Below are 19,875 nucleotides of genomic sequence, written 5' to 3'. Positions count from 1 at the left end.
ACGATGAGAGGTTCAAGTGTCACTTCACCCAATTTTCTTTCGGATTCACTTCATACGTACTGATTTGATTGGATTTTTTGTTTTGTGGTTTTCTTTTGTTGTATCTCAAGGCATTGGCTCACAGTATGATTAGTCTGAAAAAATGAAAAACCAAGCCATCCATGACCATGAGATCAATTTTCTATTGAATCCAACCTTTCAACAAACTCAACGGGTAACATTTTTTTTTTATAAAACTTTTAATCTATCCTTAAATTTTTCTTGTTTTATTATATATATAATTAAAAAATTATTACACATATAAACTCTCTTAAATCCATAACTTTTAAAAAACAACTTTAATATCATACTAATTAATGTAAAAAATAATTAAGAAGTAATATTTTTATATTGAAAAAAATTGCTTTCTGCTCGTAACAAATTATGCTACGTTATCTTTTTTTTTTTTTGCACATGCTCATAATAATTAACGTTATAGCAGTCTACATCGAATTCTTAAATAGTTTACAACTAGGATATCTGGTTGTTGCAACTACATTCTCAAATGTGTTTTTTAAACATGAAGTGATATAACACTTTTTTTTTTAGTAGAAACGATGAATCTTTCTTCCGACATAACTAAAATCCCATGCCAAAACCTTCCTCTACATAATTAGTTGTGATATCTCAGTCTCATAACTAACAAGAGAAGGACCTCATCCAAACTCTTATAGTCAACGATTAATTTTAAGACAATTGACGGTTTGCGATAATAATGACATATAATATCCGAGCATTTAATTCAATAATTAATGTATATAACTTCTGCTCAAAAAATAAGATTCCGAAATAAAAAACAATGACACGTGCACGAGTCATGCTTGTGCGGTAGATGAAAAAGGTGGTGGTTGTACAAGCTTAACTAGAAGTTAAGGCAATTCCAAAATTACAAAGCAAATGCAACTACCTCAGACTTGCATAAAACCACTACCTTAATGCAGCATTCATACATGGTTTTAGGCTGTTGTTACAACACTGTGACCCAAAAGAAGCAGAAGACATAAAGAAAAATAAAGGCCGGTAGCTACAACTAGCATATAGAAGAGGTGATGAAAACGTGCTCACCTGATAATAAATCAGACAGATCCAACAATGTTAAAATGGTTGACACAAGATTGATGGCTTTCAGAATATATTGCATTTGTCATCCTTTTAACATGTTACATTTAACTTTTGTTGTCCAAGGTATAATTTCTCTACATCTTCCTAGATCTATTCCCCCTTGACGTAAATAAGCCACCGTTGCAGTCATGAGGTGATAAATCTGTGGCCTACATTATCAGTGAGATTTGTTTCGCTTTTTAAGAGAGAATATCAAAGCACTTACATTACTTTCCATAACAGTATAACCAAAATTAGGGATGGGTGGGGAATCCGAATCCGCAGATCAACATTTAAAATCGTCCGGTGGCTTAATATCCACAAAAGGTTGAACCCATTCTTCTTCATCACTCCGCATGAATAATGTTGATTTATTGTTCTCTATCGGCTGTCTCTGTGAAGTAAGCCGTTATTGCCTTCAACTTGCCATTCAAAAAGTTTTTCTCAACCTAATATCATAGACATTTGCCTTTAGCAACAAGCACATAAAAAATTCAACATCAGAAAATAAGACTAGTTCACAAATTAAAGAGAACGAGTACACATCTAGACTACTGGTTAAGATATATAGATCCGAAAAAACAGAATTGAAGAGGAAAATGAGAACAATAGGTAGAAATTCCTATTAATAATAGACTTGCATATGAAGCACAAAGCAAGCATCAACAGAAAAATCAATAAGAACTATTTCATTTACTACCCACTTGGCTAAATTCATTGGCCCAATTTTGTTCTTAGTAACTGATCGTTTCAAAAGTTTGATCCCTTTACGATCATATCTATTACAAACTGAGGATTGTGGTTTGAGCAAGGGAGCTCTAGTCAATGTATCTAGTTTTCTAGTGAGCAAATTAAGAATCTCTGTATATTTCATGAAAATTTGGTGTTTTAACTGCAAAAACATCCTCCTGTGATGAATGGTGACACCTAGAAAGTATCTGTAACAATAAAGTTGACCCATGAATAAAATTCAAAGATTACCTCTAATGACCAAGGAGGCTGTGCAGACAGAGATAATTCTGCCAACTGGTTGAGATCTGAATTTCTAGGGAGAAACATGACAATTTTGCAGGCAATTTTCTTTGCAACGTTGAACAGGAAATATCTGCAGAAGTACAATCAAAATGAATTTAGACAACTATTAAAAGGTAACAAAAACAAAATCAAAAATAAATTGCATAACGCAAAACTTTTCGGTGGTAGAAAAAGGAGTACCCATCATGCGGCCTAAGCATTGTCTTGAGGTCATATATCTTTACTTTAGCATAATCAGGACCACCCCAAGGAGGAGATAAGAAGACAGTGTCAGCCTACAGCAGCAGAAATATTGATGTCAAAAACTATTAGAATAAAGCTAGAATAGAAAGAAACAAATATAAGAAAAAGATTAATATCCTCCGTCTTAGACTTCTCACTTCATCATCTATCATAAAGAAGCAATAACAACAACTAGAAACATAACATCTGCATCAACATAAAAATCTCAAGTTCAAACCTTGGAAGGATGGTTGGTTTACAGGATGAAATAACATGCCATGTAAAATAAGAAACTAAAATCTGTAATATGCAATAAGCCAGACCGATACCTTCAATTTAGGCGCCAAAGCGAAAAAATCTCCAATTACGAAATCTATTCGGTCATTGACAGCATAGACAGTGGCATTATGATATGCATATCCTATCTTCTTTGGATCGATATCAATTGCAATGACATGTGCACTCCTGAAGAATCACATCGTACAAGAAAATAGAGTAAGGACATAACATGCGGCACAATATAACCAAGGGGAAGTGGAGTTTCAAGAATGCTCACCTCTGGGCCAATTGAATGGCATTCCCACCAACTCCAGTAAAAGAGTCAACTACAATGCCACTCCCACAACGGGATGCTTGATGCCTAGCTATAGTCTCTGGAGTGACAGAAAACCACCCTTCCTCGTCCATTTTTATACCATCACCAAATCTGGAGAATAGCAGGTATCTCTGACACCAATATTTACCAATAATGCCAGAATACTCCTCAAACATTCCTTGGAATTGAAGTTCTATACAAAAGGAAGAAAAATCCAGTGAACCTAATTTTACAGTATATTATAGGGGTAAGAAGATCAGCAGCTGTAAATAGAACACAAAATATTATCAATGAGCAACAAAAGTACTTGGGGACACTGGGAAACACACATTACAAAGGATAAAATGGTTTTTATGTTGTGCCTTTATGGTGTTAGGTTGACATCAACAGCATGAATTTTTCACTAGCCAATGGAGCATGCTAAAGACACACAGGCTCCAAACCATCTTTGGTGTGCTTTACTGCTTCAGGATTCACTTCAAGCATGCTTAATAAATTCTTACTTCCACATTTCTGGTCTAATAATAGCTGGGTCATGGACCCAAAATAGCTAACAAAGACCTTCAGAAAAATATCAATGAGAAATGAAAAATTATTTTGCAAAATGCTTATGAAAACAAGAAGGTAAAAAAGTCCCTAAAATAAGAACTGAGGTCTGATTATCGCCCATTGACCAGAGTGTCATTACTTACGTCCAGCATAAGACAATTCAAAACAATTTGCCCAGCATTACTTACTTTGGCTAACAATTGTAAAAAACAACAGTGTTTGATTAATCCAATTAAAAGTAAACTTTATGTCAAAGGTTAAAACAACAGATTTCATCAAAAAATAGGAAGGAAAAGAAAATTTGAAATATAAACCTTCATGATCCCTAGACAATTTGCTCTGAGCTCGTCTTCTTGTTTTCTTTTTCCCTTTTTTAGTGGCAGCAACAAGCAGGGTATCTGCCTGATCTTTTGCTAAAGCAACAGTTTCTAAAAGAATATCATCAACATAAGAAATTGTCCCAGTTGGTATCTTGGTCATGCTGCAAGCAAATTAAAATGTCAGAGGCCCCTGAAATGGACAAAATTAAGACCAACTCCTTGTAGAATATATAGGTAGCAATGGCCTATTGTCTTTGCATTTATATGGTTTTTTCGTTTATATAGGCACATAAAACAAAGTAGATGTTTCATATCTACAATGAGAACCAAACACTCAGCCATTATCAATGTTAATGAAGCTGTGAAATTTCAGTTTTGCAAGATAAAGCACTGAAACAACAGCTTCAGATAAACTACTGTAGATCCATATTAAACCCAAAAATTATGAGCACTAAATGAAGGTAAAAACCTGTCAACATTGTCCCGAGCATCTGATATTAAGCCTAATGCAGGTTCACCATCACAACTACCACTGGTTTCACAATGTTCACCTGCAAGCTCAAAACACTTGCTTACACAAGGTATTGTCAAACTAGATGTAGCAGCAAGTCCAGTCCCATTTGAAAGCTCACCAGATAGCAGCTCTTCTACTCCACCATCATGTACAGATTTCTGAAGGGACTCAGTATTCATTTCATCTGACTTATCATTTAGGTTATCAAATACTAGATTTTCCATGCCTGGGGGTGGGTCCCATGTAGAAGCTTGAGTTTTGATATTATAGAAGTAGTTCCTCATGTAGAAAGAGTCCCAGTGCACCCTCCAATCACCAAAATCATCACTAGATGTCTGGTCATTACCATCACAATCCAGCACATCTGAATTTGTTGAATATGACTCAGAAACAGGTAGCTGCTGAGTGCCATTATAAGGATGAACCTTCTCACCTTTTTCATTGCAGTAAGCCATAGAGGAACATTCAAAGCATTCAAGCTCCATCAAGCTTCTATCACCCTTATTATTACAATGGTCAAGATCTGGTTCCATCAAACAGCATTCTGGTAAAAGTTCAGCACCTAAACTAGTTGAGCTCAATGCAATTTTCCCATCATCCTTGGACATAATACCACTCTGCTGTGCAAAGTCATATTCCTGGCCACCATTAGTCACAAGGTCAGAAATTCCATCACAGTTTTGTTCCATGACAGAGGCACAAACAGTCTTAGCTAAGCTTGCAGAATCTTCTTGCTTATGACCAGGGCATAGGGATTCATTGACAGCCACTGCAACATCATGGTAAGATGATTCACTTTGACCCAGCATTGACATGCAACAAAAAGAACTGCTTGAGTTATCATGAAAAATAGATCGAGATTCAATCTCCATCTCACTCACTTTGGAAAATTCCAGCGCTTCTTCAGGGTCTCTATGACCATGAGAATGCTTTGGACGTAAACCCTTCTTTTTGCTTATAGTCATTTTACTCCCGGTCTGCCAGAATGTTAAAATCATCAAAATGCCTCTATAAACAAGTAATGACCATTGTAGTGATTCAAATGAGGTGCCTATGATTTTACAGCAGACAAATACATAAAATAAAATTTCCTAAAATTTCAAATTATTCAAGAACACATGACCATATTTATCAATGCTTAACAAAAATTACACTGGCAACAAAATAGTCGGATAAAAATACTTGCAGATTTCAACTTACCTCCTTGTTGGTGTGAAATGAAAGAGGGAGGCCCAAAGCATCCATTTCTTTAGCCAGTTCAATATCCTCTGCTAAAATGCTGAAATCTGAACTGTCAATAAAAAGGAGCGAAAGAAAAGAAGGCATTGAATCAATAAACCACTTAAGATGCACAGAATAGTCCCTATTATATTTCACTACCAATAACTTAACAAACAATTAAAACCCAGATAGCTATGGACAAGTTCAAAATAAGTTGCAGAGCACTTGCCGCTGATCGCATGATAATTGCTTGAGCGGCTCTTATTCCTTTGTCGAGACGATTTCTGCATTTATAAATGATAAACATATAAAAACCTGACAAAAAATTAGAAAAAAAAAAAAAAAAGCGAAACAACAAGAGAAATTACAGTGCTGTCGGATAAGCAAGAAGATTCCCAAGTCTCCATGGCACCATCGTCCCTGTTTAAGCGAAGAAGGGGGTCCTTTCAAGTTTAGTAAAGTTGAACAACTTTCCCTAGTTATTGGCAGATAAAGATGGATAAAAAAAGAGGAAGAGAAGTAAACCATAAGTAGACTTCGGTGAGCTTGAAGAGAGAACCCAAAGCTTTGATAGCTGGAGCTTCGCTTTGGTTTTCAAACGCGTCCATTTCGTCAAGAATACTAGACCCAAAGCCACCCGCCTTTCACAGACTACAACAAGTTCTCCGGAATCTGGTCGGGTTTTAATTCATAGCACGCCTAGTCCAGAAGAGGCCAAGACAACCTTAAAAGGATACGATACGACGCCGTTAGCTTAGAACATTAAAAATATAAAAATATAAAATTGGGAGGTATTTTGTTTTACCCAAAAGAAAAGACTAACGAGCCACACGACGGCGTTCTGAGGACAAGATGTCAAGAACATACGGTGTCGCCGTTTTAATCATATCAAAGTGTTTACGGATGTCTGGTCGGCGTTGAAGCAGTAGGTGAAACCAAAGCAGAGCGCGACCGTTAGAGGGAGGAAGAAGATGGAGGACGGAGAGATAGAGGAGGGAACGGTGGTGGAAGAGAGTTCCCAATTACCAGCTCCCCCTCGCAAGCCTGAGAAATCTCCTTACGATATGCTTAAAGAAAGCAAAGCCTCGGTCGAAGAGATCGTCGCCAAAATCCTCTCCATCAAAAAGGAAAACAAACCAAAATCCGAACTCAGAGAACACGTCACCCAAATGTTCCTCCATTTCGTCACTCTCCGCCAGGTCACCTTCCTCTCTCTCTCTCTCTCTCTCTCTCTCTCTCTCTCTCTCTTGCATTCCTATGAGACAGAAAGCGCGAAGGCGTCGGTGGATTTCACGACTCTGCAGCTTCACAATTTAATGTATGAGAAGTGTCATTATTTGAAAGCTATAAAAACTTGCAAGGATTTCAAATCTAAGTATGCTGATATCGAGCTTGTACCGGAGGAAGAGTTTTTTCGTGTTGCACCTGAAGATATTAAGAGTTCAAATTTGTCTGACGATAGTTCGCATAATTTGATGCTCAAAAGGGTCAACTATGAACTTTTCCAGGTATATTTCTAATTAAATCAAAGTTTGATAAATGAATATACTATTTCTTTATCTAAAGTTTTAATTTTATGGAAAATTTGAGTCTTTTCGAGGCCTTATTTGTGTTTAGGACAATGTATCAGTATTTTGCATTGAAGTAAGAACCTTTGTCTCAGTATTTGAAAGAATTAGCGAAAAAAAAAAAATGCTTTGCTAAGCTTACCTTTGGATATTATTTGTCTCAGCGGAAAGAGCTATGCAATCCTGTAGAAAAGTTGGAACAACGAAAGAGAAGTCTTTTGGAGACAATAGCGAATAGAAAGAAGTTTCTGTTGAGCCTGCCTTCGCACCTCAGATCCCTCAAGAAAGCATCATTACCAGTACAGAATCAATTGGATGTTTTGCATACAAAGAAAATGAAGCAACATCATTCGGCTGAACTTCTTCCGCCTCCACTCTATGTGATTTACCCACAGTTCATGGCCCAGAAGGAAGCATTTGGTGAAGATATCGATCTGGAGATCATGGGAAGTATGAAGGATGCTCAAGCTTTTGCACGCCAGCAAGCAAATAAGGACAATGGTGAGTGATGTTAGTCTTACTTCCTGGCTTGTGCATAGTGCCATAGTTGATAGCTCTTCAGATTTTACTTTAAGGTCATAATCTGTAGTGTACTCCGAGCAATGGACAAGTAGGCTAGTACAAAAGCACATGATATCACCCTACAAAAAGCTTGGCATTAATAGTTTAGTGAAAGATGTTGTCCAACGTTTAAGTTGAAGATATGGTTGCTAACAAAAATAACCAAGTTGTATTAGGTTAAACTCCTAGAAGGGTGAAACTTGAAAGTATAAAGCTGTTTATTTCTACAAAGTATTTTCTTTAAGATGCATTTGATTCGTATTATACTTCAATCTATGTTAACTTGACCTGCAACATATTCGGGCTTCTGATAGCAGATGACTTGAAATTTTCTCTGTCACAAAAAATTTGAATCATGTACTGATATTGCTAACTACCAGTTTTATCTACTAGTGTATAGAGCTCAAGATTGGAGGATGATATACCAGATGAGGAAGATGATGGCCAGAGAAGGAGAAAGCGGCCAAAGAGGGTTCCAAGCAAGGAGGCTATTGACCAGGCAGGAGTCTATGAGTTTCATCCTCTGAAAATTATCGTTCACATGTATGATGATGAGGCACCTGAGCCTGAATCCACAAAACTTATCACTTTGAAGTTTGAGTACTTGTTAAAGTTGAATGTTGTTTGTGTTGGGATTGAAGGGTCAACTGAAGGACCTGAGTTTAATATCCTTTGCAATTTATTTCCTGATGACGCTGGCCTAGATCTGCCTCACCAGGTTTGTGTCTGATAGCTATTAGGTTCCTTGCTTTCACCCTCTCACTCTTTGTAGAATTTATCCTTTTCAGGTAATAATGACCATTTTGACGGATGTTGCAGTCAGCCAAGCTGTTCATTGGTGATGCTGCTACATTTGATGAAAAGAAAACTTCATGCCCATACAAATGGGCCCTGCATTTGGCAGGAATTGATTTCTTACCTGAGGTTTCACCATTGCTTAATAGCTATGAAACTTCAAACGATGAAACCAAAAGTGATTCTGTTATTTCTGGTCTGGCATTGTATCGCCAGCAGAACCGAGTGCAGACAGTTGTGCAAAGAATCCGCTCACAGAAAAAAGCTGAGCTGGCTCTTGTGTGAGCCATTGCCCTGTATATTTGGAGTTTAGATATGCAAGAAAACAGTTGGAAAGCAAATTGTAGCGAATACCACAATGTGGTCAAATCTGAATATTTCATTATAAAAGGGTCCTTGTTGGCATCTTTATGATATAAAGTCCCTAATATTTGGTTTTAGGACAATTTTTTATCTCTCTGCCTTAGTGTAACTTGTTTGTTTGATGCATCTTATGTGTTCGAATATTTTTTAATTCTATGTCGGAATACACTCAGCTTGTTTTGACTTCAATATGGCTTTTTTTTTTTTTTTGTTGAAAACTTGGAATTTTTCCATTGAATTACAGGGAACAGCTTGACACACTTATGAAGTTTAAATGGCTTCCTCTGATTGTAAAAGTATTCTGTGGCCCTTGCATACTCGTTTATGCAGTTTACATAGTTGGTCATCTGCAGGATCCCAAGTGAATGAGGCTTTGTCTCAACCTGTTACTGACGTAGAACCAGTTCAAGAACCTATGGACGTTGATATGGATGGAAGATCTGATATGTTGAAGGAAGAGCTGGAGGGTTTAAGAGAAGATGAGGAGCTTCCATCTTTCACAAATGATGCTAAACTTACTCCATTAAAGGGATCTAGTCTTAACCATTCCAAGCAGTTGGCTTTGATTTCAAAGAGCATTTTGTCCCCAGTTAGTAAAGGAAAGTCCCCAACTTTCAAAAAACATGATGATGATTCTGATTTCATGCTGGAGACTGAGTGATCTTGATGAGACCACAGAGACCGAGACTGAAAACTCGGCTTCTACTCAGTGCTATGAAATAGCTGAAAAATCATGGGTGGACTAGGATATCAAGGAGTTTATTCTTCTTTTTACAAGGAAAATGGCCACAAGTGGGAGGAATATGAAACTAGAAGCCAAGGTGTCTATTATTACTTTTCATTTTTTGTTTTGTTCCATTATGTTCATCAATGATGGAAACCTGACACCAAATTGAACTGTTGCAGGTTAAGATCAGTGTGGAGTACCCTCGTAGGCCTCCTCTGTTTACACTGAATCTTTACTCTTATACTGGAGAAAATTTTTCTGAGAATGACTATTATGAGTGGCACAATGAAGTTCGTACTGTGGAAGCTGAGGTAAGCAACCAGTGCTTCTGAAGTGGCTATCTCACATTAATGCATGGTGATTTGGTGGAGTATTTTCTCTAGGCATGGAGAAATTGAATGATATTACAATGAAGCATAGTTAATTATGAGCTCATGCTTCTTATGATGAATCATGAGGCTGGTAAATAATAATGGTTTCACTTGTTAAATGTAGAGTGGCTTTAGCCCTTTTCTCCTAGTGTAACAGTGATTTTCTTACTAAGTTGAGTTCCACCAATTTCTTACTGCTCTCTTTTAACTACTTGAAAGTGTCTCCAGAGTGCTTATTATTACTATCTTTCCCAATCACGTATAATGAATTCTCATTCTCTTGTTTCATTTGTAGGCAAATCTTCATATTTTAAAGATGGTACCCCCAGATGAAGAAAACTGTAAATTATCACATCAAGTGTATTGTCTTGCTATGTTGTTAGGACACTTAGACTATTACATGGATGAGGCAACTCCATCTTCTGAAAAGAGGAAGAGTAGTTCTGTGATTGATTTTGGCTTGCGTAAACCTGTTAGCTGTAGGCTTCTAGCCAGATCATTCAGAGCGAGGGATTGTAGGAAAATGATATCCTGGAAGGACATGGAATGCACTGTTGGCTATCCTTTTTAGAATTGAAGTTTCTGATCTGAAAGAAATGATGTTAGTCTGCTGAGCAGCCAGTTTGCTAAATGAGGAGGAAGTAACTTGAAGATGATTCTTTAACCAAGGAAGGGATTAGGGATGGACCTTTTCTGCAGCTAAACATTGAATCTACCAGTGAACATGAGGCTGCTATGGCAACTTGAAGGTAATTGTTCCAATCTAGATCTGATTCTCTAAATTAAAAATAAAGCAAGGGGTTTCTTTATGCCTTTGATTACTCGAGTTGCATTGCTATGGTTGAAGGCCTCGGGACCTGGGACCTGGGGCCATTGTCGTTATCATCTATTTGTTCTTTTTTTCTTAATCACTCACCCTTGAGATGGAAAGGTATGTCATGTGCCCATATTTTGTTGATTTGGGAATCTGTTTAATTGATTGCCCAAATTTGGGCACACGTATAAAATCATAAAATTCATTATCATGAACAAGCATATAGGACATTATCCGAGCTCTGTGCTCTTTTAACCCCTTTTTTTTTTGGTATATTTGTTCTCAATAAACAATCAGTGACTCATGCAAACAGATTGAGCATCTCATTGGTTACTTTGACGGCAAGCCTGATGGCATAAGCATTCATAAGCAGAGGCAGATGAATGATGCATTGCCATTGTATCATTCTCACTGCATGCATGAAGCAGATGAGAAGAAATAAGAAGAAAAAAAAAATCAATTGACTGCAGATTCACAGAATTAGTTCAATTATTGGTGGAGGTTGGGGAGAACTCTGAGATGCTCTGAAATTTACATACATGGTGTAACTAACTGAACCATGCTGTCCATAAATTGGAAGATTTTTAATCTAAAGTAGTATAAAGAACAACTGCCCTTGACTTAAATATGTACAAGCACCACCTACCATACATAATTTAACCAAGAATCACAAGCACAACCCTTTTACTTCACCATGGACCCGTCTGTGTTCTTCGCAAGCATTGCTTCTTGGCTCCTTGCTGCATATTCATCATCTCCTTGACCTGTGGCAGTCAACCAATTCGAACAACAAATTGAGACTTATAATTTAAGTCTATTATGATTGCTAATAGGGGAAAACTGGAGTTTACAGCTGATGTGTGTGTAAATTTCTTTTAATATTCTAATCTGATAGGATTGTGCACCTAAGAATTCTTGAAAAAGTGAACCAAGGACCTCGAAATTCAGTCTACTACAGAGTAAAGAGAATGTAGATTTGAGACTCATTCTGAGCTCTTCTTACTTATCCTCGTCAGACCCAAATTAACCATGTCAAAGTTAAAATGAGCTCCAAAAATGGACTTGGAACCTTCTCATTAAACTTTTCATGCATGATAACTAACTAGATTAAAAAAGCGTTCTGAATGTGTCCTCTTAGGCATGGGAAAACATCATGGACAAAGGTGCAAAGGGGAAAAAAATGTAACCAAGAACACTAAACGTTCATATACTGTTCAATTAAGCAACAAATCCGAACATTCATGCGAATGGCAAATCATACATTGAGGGTTCTTAAAGGAATCCATGATAAAATGGTATGATTTTGTATGAGACCCATAAGATAATGATGAAGTGAAACGACAGTAACACTCGGATGGATGGATGGATACATAATGAACTCAACTGAAAAACTCTGGGATTTTTAGAAATGAGGACACAACTCCTAATTCCTATAGGGTGCATGCATACGGATGATGCTTCATGATATTTGAGGAAGGCATCAAAGAAGTTGTTATCGAATAAAAATAGAAATGGCAAAGAAAACTTCTCGGCACCTGCTTTTTCTGCATTTCCATGATTTCTGCCTGCAGCAACCAAAATATAGTCAATGAGAAATGTAATACTGAGAACTGAGTGCACTGAAACAATGAAGGGACAGAACATACATGTTTCTTCTGCAATACTTGGTTCTCCTCTTTTAGCTTTGCAACTTCTGCTTCCAATTCCGTTGTATAAGCCTAGTAGAGAAGCAAAAAAGCAAAAATCATAAGAAACTTCGAAGCACGTATTTAAGACACCATGATTTTATTAGTTACTATAGGATAGAATTATTCCTATTCGCTATAGTTATAACAAAATCAACAAGGTCAAGGATGTCAACCTTAATCAATGGTTTTATTGTTTCTTATATGGAGCTTCAAAACTTCTCATGTTGTTAAAACCAAATGCTCCATTACCTTGTACCTAGGACTTTTATAACTTCTCATGACCCCTACTTATCAAAATCTTTCATCTCTTCTCATGTCAGATCGCTATCAAATAACCATACTGCAGCATAATCTTTAATGAAGTTTTGGGATGCAGCATGTCCCAGATGATAAAAGTATTCTCACAGATGATAATAATGCATATTCCAAATTAACTACCTTATACAACGGTGAAGTAAAAAGCTATGAAAGAAATATCAGATGAATGAGTAAATCAAAAACATATTCACCTGCTTGCGAGCTCGTGATCTTGCAGCTGATTCTCTGTTCTTTATCATTCTTCTCTGCCTCCTCTCAGCAACCTTTTCCGCAGCGCATTTCCTACCCCTCAAACTTCCATTAAACACATAAGCAACTGGCGAAACTGAGGAAGTATCTGCACTACTCTTCGCAACCCCATCTGATGAAAGCTGGTTAGCAGGTGATCCAGTCGCAACACCAACAGGCCCTCCTAAACCAACCATTCCCATTCCTCCACCTTGCAGTGCACCACCCTGAATAAGACCATTAATCAGTCCCTGATCCCCAATCCCAGGAATTCCACCCTTAATTCCAGGACTCCCCAGCTGACCACCACTTTGCAAAGGTATACGAGCTCCATATTCCACAGCAGGTTGCTTAGGAAAAATTGGTTGCTGGTGCTGCTGTTGCTGTTGAGTTTGCTGCTGAGCTAACTGGTGCTGGTTTGATCTAACTCCATTAACGTTCAAAGGCAAATTGGAAGCCTGAATAACAATTTGATTACCACCTTCAGAAATCCTATTCCCCATCAAATTTGAACCTCTATCAGGTTGTTGAAACCCAATTCCAAACCCAGTATTATTCCCAGGTTGCTGTAATTCCCCAAAGAACCCCCCATTAACATTATTAACCTTCCCAGCCAATTGGGTATCCTCTCTTACCACACCAGCCCTCACCAAAAACTCCTCTAAAGTCATCTCCCCTAAAGTCTGCTGCCTTTGTGGCATATTATTAGTCGCTCCAGTTCCAATCCCGTCTTTCCCTATAGAATGCTCCTTTGAAATATCTTTCCAAACTTCATCAACAGTTTTCTGGCTAAGCGTCCTTGGCAAAGTCAAAGACCCTTGCCTTTGTAACCCTCCAATTCCCTCCAGGCCACCAGTGGAAGAAGCCATTGTTTGAGTTTCTTCAGCATTCCAAATGCTCTTCAACAACTCATCCATGTTCATTGACCCAAAATCTTTGCCTATTCCACCCATAGTGCTTTGAAACTCATCAAAGGTTAGAGAATAGATTGATGGCTGTCTACTTAACGGATAATTCCCCGGCGGTTTATTACCAAAGTTCTTGAAGTTCATGTTAGTCCCCATTAAAAATGGGATCAAACAGTTCAAAAAAAATTGTTCCCAAAAAAAAAAATGGATGGTACTTTACGACTATACTTCAATGAAAGCAAAACAAACAAAATCCCATAGAAATGGAAGGTCTTTACTTTTTCTATATTTGGGAAGTTCACGTTTTCACTAAAACCCAAAAATAAAGATCATATTTAAAAAATCTCTGTTTTCAACAGCCAGACCGTTGAAGATCTGAGCTAATAAAAACATGAGCTTTTTAAATAAGAACCAAAAAAAAAAAAAAAACAACAACAAATAATTGAAAGAAAACAGCAAAGATCAAAACACAACCAAACCCCAAAAAAAAAAAATTACAAGTAGTTCAATTTAGTTGAATAATTAGAAATAAAATAATTTTAAGAAATAGAAGACAGCACAGAAAAGTATGGGCAAGAGCTAGAGAGATAACAGAAAGAAACAGCTGAAGATTAGAGAGAGAAATACAAAATTAATTTTTACCTTTTTTATTTTTTATTTTTTCGTGTTTCTATGGGCTTCTTCGAACAGTGTTTGTTTGGTTCCTTCTTCTTCGCGAGTTAGGACTTCGTGGAACCGCCATGTGTCACCTTGTCTTTTTTTTATCTTTTTAAGATATTAAATATTTTTTTTTCTTTGTGCGACTTTTTAAATAATTTTTGTGGGCCAGCTGGATTAGGGAGACGTGGACCAATGAGGAAGGGTAGGGGTTGTTATGAGAGATCTGACCAATTGGAAAGCGAAAAATGGGAGGATCTAGACCGTTTAAAGAATGGTGGTGATGGTGTGAATTTTATGGTTTTGGATTGTAGCGCACTTGTTGGTTGGACAGTGACAAGTCATTAACGCTACAGAGCCCATGGAGCAGGCGTAGGGGTATTTTGGTCTAAAGGAGATGTTTGTTTGATGTTTATCCATTTTTCATACACGTGACCAAAGTTGGGATATTTTATGGTTTTTTTTTTTTTTTTCAGAAAGGGATCTATTAACAAGCTAGAGATAATTTTCCCATTTCGATTCAAGCTGATTTATTAGGTCAATTTGAAACTTTGTAATTTATGTCATTTCAATTATTTCAACTTATCATTAGAAGAAATATAAATATATTAATTTATCACCTTTTTATTAAATAATTCAAACAAATAACATCAATTCTAAATTTATTATTTAAATTTTGAATTTTTTAGATTCTGTATTCTTTTCTTAAAAAATAAATAATCCCTTAAACTAAGCAAATTCATTTTTTTTTTCGATTTAAATATCAAAACACAGATGTCAAAACCTTTTTTTTTAATCGATTTTAAAATTTAAATTTTAAAATTATTATTCTCGTCTGATAACTCGACATTAACATTGACGATTTTGGATATTTACATCCGTGGCTACAGGACCCATACTTTTAGGCTATACACTTTGACAAAAATACCCTTAATTCGAACTTTTCTGTACGTTAAGTTCGGACTTCATATTAAATGTGTGATTAAATTGAGTCAAATCAACACCAGACAATCTGGAGCTCGAACTCCCGAGTAATGGAAAAAGCTATTAGGATTTGAAGACTTACGTGTCCAACTCCCCCATCACTCAAACCACCGAATAATGGGGCTTTGGTGCGCACCACATTTATACCAGAGAGCCAATAATTATTGATCAATTGGTCCTGACACGTGGTGAAGCTGGTGGTTTCCCAACTAGACTTTATGTCCAAAGATTGGCGTCTTTCAATCCAATTTGTAGGATTCTAAACTTTCTTCAAGTTTCCAGGACCATAGGGAGCGTGACGTCTGCCTCATGTGGCACAACCACCCCTTTTGGACAGCCTTTTTTTTTTTTTTTGTTTCCTTGCTGCCTGGACGTGGGCGACTTCAGCATCTCATCAGCATCTCATCGTGTCCCCAATTGCCAAGACAAACTAACGTAAATGTAAATGCCAGATGCAGTTCCAGAAAATATCTTTTGATTATGTGCATAACATAAAAAAAATATTTGACAAATTCTCGTAACTGTTGTTTCTGAACACTGGTTGATGGAACTTTTGGGAGTTTGGGGTCTTACTCCTAGTTTGAATCAATAACTAACAATTTAAAGTAATCACAATCGCCCATCAAAATAAGACAAAATGTCGTTAGTCATCTAAACAACCAGACAAGCATGACAAGGTCACAGGAAAAAGGTTAGCAGAGAAAAAGGTGTAAATGAAAAAGCACCGTGAAGGTTTCTGTCATCAGTTGGAATTTATGCGGTTGATTATTGGTGGCTACCACAACAACTTTTTTTTTTCCGATTTAGTTAAAGCTTGACATAAAATGGAAGGAAAAAGAAACTAATCAAACTATACTATAGGCTAGTTCATGTAGATTTTAATTGCCTTTTCAAGTTTTAAAAACTAGTCAGTAGTAACTTAGAAGACGGCAAGCTGAGATCAAACTCAACTGTTTTTTTTTTTTTTTCGTTTCTTTAGGCTATGCCATCTGTGGAGGATGGTCCATCCTTAGGTAACCAAGTCCCCCCATGAGGTTATCACGGGGACTTGCTTTTCACACTAGCATTCAACCTGACCTTGGGCCTCAGCTATGGCCTTATGCTGGGAAAAAACCATGGTTTAGAAGGGTAGTAATCTAGATAGCACCACTACATTTACACTTGATACATCTCCTAGACAGATCAGTCTCTAACCTCGGTTCTTCATTTCTTTGTGACCCCTACTGTTATTGCAGGTCAGATGGGCAAATACTGCATAACTCAGTATAATCTTTTAGAAATATGATCATAGTGAATTAAGGATATAAAAAGAAACAATCAGCCAGAGGCAGATAAAAAGAAACATGATCATAGTGAATAAGGAAATGGCACAGATATGCAATTCACCATCCCATTTAGTTTCTTAACTGCCAAGGCAACTGACATCTGTCTTCTATTCTTCGGGGAAAAAAGAAACAGTAAAAAGTGCATCCATACAGACATCTGTCTTCCATTAATAGAATTAATGAGTGTACTTTGCAAACAGATAATTGACAATTTCTCACAACCAAACAACTTGACTTAAACCATAACAATCTAGAATCAATTAAAAGACATAGCATGACAAGTACTGATGCAGTTTGGTAGACAAAGCAGCATGTTTGTGTATGTAGGTGTGTTTATGTTTGCTGAGTTAGAGGGAGCAGTAGCAGAACAACAAAGAGAAATAACGAAATCCTATTCCTTGACAGAAGTACCATGAATTAAGGATATATGCACATTTGGCCTTAGAACAACCACCAGAAAAGCCATTCAGCGGAAATCAGTATAATCTTTTAGGAATATGTTTTTCTAGAAACTACATCCAGCATTTAATTTTTAAGAATTTTCAACAATTGCTTTTATTTCTACAATGTTATTTGAGCTCATAAATATGACATATTACAAACAATAGGAATAAAATTCAAAAGATCCCCAAAAGTAAAAATATAAAGTGGTTGGCAAGTTCAGAGTATTACCCTCATCAACTCCGTACGCTGTCGGAAATGTCTGAGAATGAAGCTGTCTGCATATAGAGGATAGTTTTTTCTGATCAGGCCCTTGATGCATTCGCAGTAAGAAAAGTCAATCAGTTCTCCATCTTTTCGAACTACAAACAAACATCTTGAGCCTACAAAACCAGGGTGGTAACCAACCTGTGAACCAAATATGAGGAGCGTTCATAATTTATTAATCAAACACAAGTTGGCCAAACAGGTCATGGTACCATTTAACTTGCGTAAATCTCAAAATCAAAAATTTGTTACTCAAGGGGTTTCCTTCTTTTAGTTAATTTCCCCTCTCATTTTTGCATGTCTGTTCATTGATCTTGTAGTTTAACTTCTTCTCTATCAAATTGAAAATATTGAATGGAGAGGCCCCTTCATCACCCCAATTCCCTAAAAGAATAAAACCATTAAATTAGCTAAAATTTGAAGAGGTAGCATAGGCGGAAGAATTTCATGTTTGAAAAGTGAATATAATCTGGCTTTTGGACCAAGATGATCTATGCAAGTTGCAATGCTATCCATGTTAATGGAGAGATCAAGAACAACTGAGCAAGTCTAAGAAGAATTTTGGACCAACAATATCAAGTTGGATCCCCTTGGTAAAATTCTGATTATTTGCAGCATTGACTGCAAATGTTAAATTATACTACCTGACGTTCGATGTTTTATGGGACAAAGAATTTAATCAATACTTACATATGAAATTCAATTCGATTTCGAATAGGTTGTCCCACTACATAAAGGAGATTAAAGCAATTGTAATTGCACATTTCTGAACACAAGTAACTAATGAATCGACCCAATGCTAACTCTGAAACTGACCCAAGCATGAGTTGATCTAGTTGGGTTCACTACATGTAGCCCAGCGTATGATCACCTCTAGTCCAAAGGTATCAAAAATTATGGATAAAAATAAGTTCTGCATGATTTCAACATGCTGTTGAACAATCACAATTGTTCTCTATTTATAATAAATTCCAGCGATCAAAAGTCAGAAAAGCAAAAGAAACATACAGTAGTGCAATCAATGCCACACCCAATTTTCTTCTAAGATTCTGGATGGCAAGGAAGCAACCTCTCAAGAATCGACCTTTCATGCTCTGGACTCAATCTATCTCCACTTGCATATCTGCAATAAATTTACAACATTGCCATTAAAAAAAGTTCCTTTTTTAAATAAATTCGAAATAGAAAAAATAAAATAAAGTCGAGAAATTAAAATACCTACTTTCCAGAATGCAGAATCATTCTACCGAAGCCATCTCTTATTCCGAAATTCCACAACTGTCCTTCGCTGGCAATATACTCGGCTTCCTTAACAAGTCAGCGCCGTAAAATTCTCGGCTCCCGATTCTACTGCCGTCGGGCCCCGGTCCTCTACGCGCGAAACCGAACTCGGAATAACGTCCTTTGGTGGAAAGAAGAAGATAAGATCACCGGGGAGGAAGAGGAGGAGATAGGGATATAGTTACGGTGAAAGTAGGGCGGAGGTGGCTTGAGAATCGAAGCCATGGTTACTTTTGTTTGTATTTGTCGGAAGAGTTCCTCTTTTTTTTTTTTTTCGGCCAATGAAAGTATCGGAAGAGTTAACGGTCACATTATCAAGGCTCGTGAAAATTTTCAAGTATTTTGCCATTGTTAAGGAAATCTTAGCTGATAAAACGGTGAGAGCGCCTCTTTGTCCAGCTAGGCGCCTTTCATTTTGGCCTTTTTATTATTTGGGCCGGAAATGGCCCGTTAAGCCCACTCTATAGTTGGGACCTCGTTTGGACCAGAATCTATCGTTAGGGCTTTAACAAATTAATTATTCTATTATTTGCTCTTAAAGTGGAACAACTTTACAAGCAACTTTTCATTACCAAATCTGTCAAAATTCACTTAAATAAATTAGTTCGTTATACACAGGTCGCCCAATCAATCCTTTGATCCCCAAATCAACATAAGCTGATTATTGAATATTTGAATGGTGATCAGTTTAACTAATTTCATACTTAACTAACATTAAATAAGCTAATTAATCATGTTTCAACTTCTAAATCGATCATCAAATAAATTTTTTTCCATCAAAATATCCAATCATTTTATCTAAAATTACATCGACAATTCAGTTGACCAATCAATATTTTTGAAAAGCATTTCACAAATAAAATTTTGTAACATCAGATTGGTATGAATAATAAACTAAACCAAGCAAAGCCCAAAGACATTCTTGGTTGTATTGTATATTAAGTATAGCATAGGGTGTAAATAAATAGAGTTTTTGATAAATT

At 36.7% G+C, this 19,875-nt stretch overlaps 2 protein-coding genes and 2 pseudogenes across 8 annotated transcripts; 1 reads left to right on the top strand and 3 right to left on the bottom strand.

Moving 5' to 3' along the window:
* Positions 1 to 925: 925 nt before the first annotated feature.
* LOC111317006 (uncharacterized) lies at positions 926 to 6,513 on the bottom strand. Of its 5 annotated transcripts, XM_089758168.1 has the most exons (13): positions 6,402 to 6,513; positions 6,122 to 6,320; positions 5,965 to 6,016; positions 5,826 to 5,880; positions 5,576 to 5,661; positions 4,494 to 5,352; positions 4,331 to 4,412; positions 3,856 to 4,022; positions 2,954 to 3,185; positions 2,727 to 2,862; positions 2,356 to 2,450; positions 2,122 to 2,245; positions 926 to 1,589 (listed from the first exon to the last, which is right to left on the bottom strand). In XM_089758168.1, the coding sequence occupies exons 2-13, from the start codon at positions 6,202 to 6,204 to the stop codon at positions 1,512 to 1,514; spliced, it is 2,049 nt and encodes a 682-aa protein (XP_089614294.1). In that variant the 5' UTR covers positions 6,205 to 6,320; positions 6,402 to 6,513; the 3' UTR covers positions 926 to 1,511. The 5 variants fall into 5 exon arrangements, with proteins under 5 accessions (XP_089614294.1, XP_022775146.2, XP_022775067.2 ...); XM_022919411.2 differs by having other exon boundaries at positions 926 to 1,609; positions 4,331 to 5,352; XM_022919332.2 differs by having other exon boundaries at positions 4,331 to 5,352.
* A 51-nt stretch (positions 6,514 to 6,564) lies between these two features.
* LOC111316934 (THO complex subunit 5B-like) lies at positions 6,565 to 10,693 on the top strand (annotated as a pseudogene). The gene is made up of 7 exons (XR_016340804.1): positions 6,565 to 7,104; positions 7,329 to 7,665; positions 8,106 to 8,443; positions 8,545 to 8,801; positions 9,128 to 9,704; positions 9,790 to 9,921; positions 10,277 to 10,693. The product of XR_016340804.1 is annotated as a THO complex subunit 5B-like (transcript).
* A 539-nt stretch (positions 10,694 to 11,232) lies between these two features.
* Positions 11,233 to 14,689, bottom strand: LOC111317539 (ABSCISIC ACID-INSENSITIVE 5-like protein 5). The gene is made up of 4 exons (XM_022920072.2): positions 12,993 to 14,689; positions 12,442 to 12,513; positions 12,331 to 12,360; positions 11,233 to 11,559 (listed from the first exon to the last, which is right to left on the bottom strand). Exons 1-4 carry the CDS (start codon positions 14,091 to 14,093, stop codon positions 11,485 to 11,487), a joined length of 1,278 nt encoding a protein of 425 aa, XP_022775807.1. The 5' UTR covers positions 14,094 to 14,689; the 3' UTR covers positions 11,233 to 11,484.
* A 1,130-nt stretch (positions 14,690 to 15,819) lies between these two features.
* LOC111301111 (protein DCL homolog, chloroplastic-like) lies at positions 15,820 to 19,238 on the bottom strand (annotated as a pseudogene). Its single transcript, XR_016340803.1, has 4 exons — positions 18,834 to 19,238; positions 18,620 to 18,734; positions 17,576 to 17,752; positions 15,820 to 16,008 (listed from the first exon to the last, which is right to left on the bottom strand). The product of XR_016340803.1 is annotated as a protein DCL homolog, chloroplastic-like (transcript).
* Positions 19,239 to 19,875: the final 637 nt, after the last annotated feature.

Source organism: Durio zibethinus, chromosome 3 (genome assembly GCF_047325235.1).
Source record: "Durio zibethinus cultivar Kanyao isolate XHJ-2024 chromosome 3, ASM4732523v1, whole genome shotgun sequence".
Classification (NCBI taxonomy): domain Eukaryota; kingdom Viridiplantae; phylum Streptophyta; class Magnoliopsida; order Malvales; family Malvaceae; genus Durio; species Durio zibethinus.
This window is presented reverse-complemented; position numbering and strand designations above follow the sequence as displayed.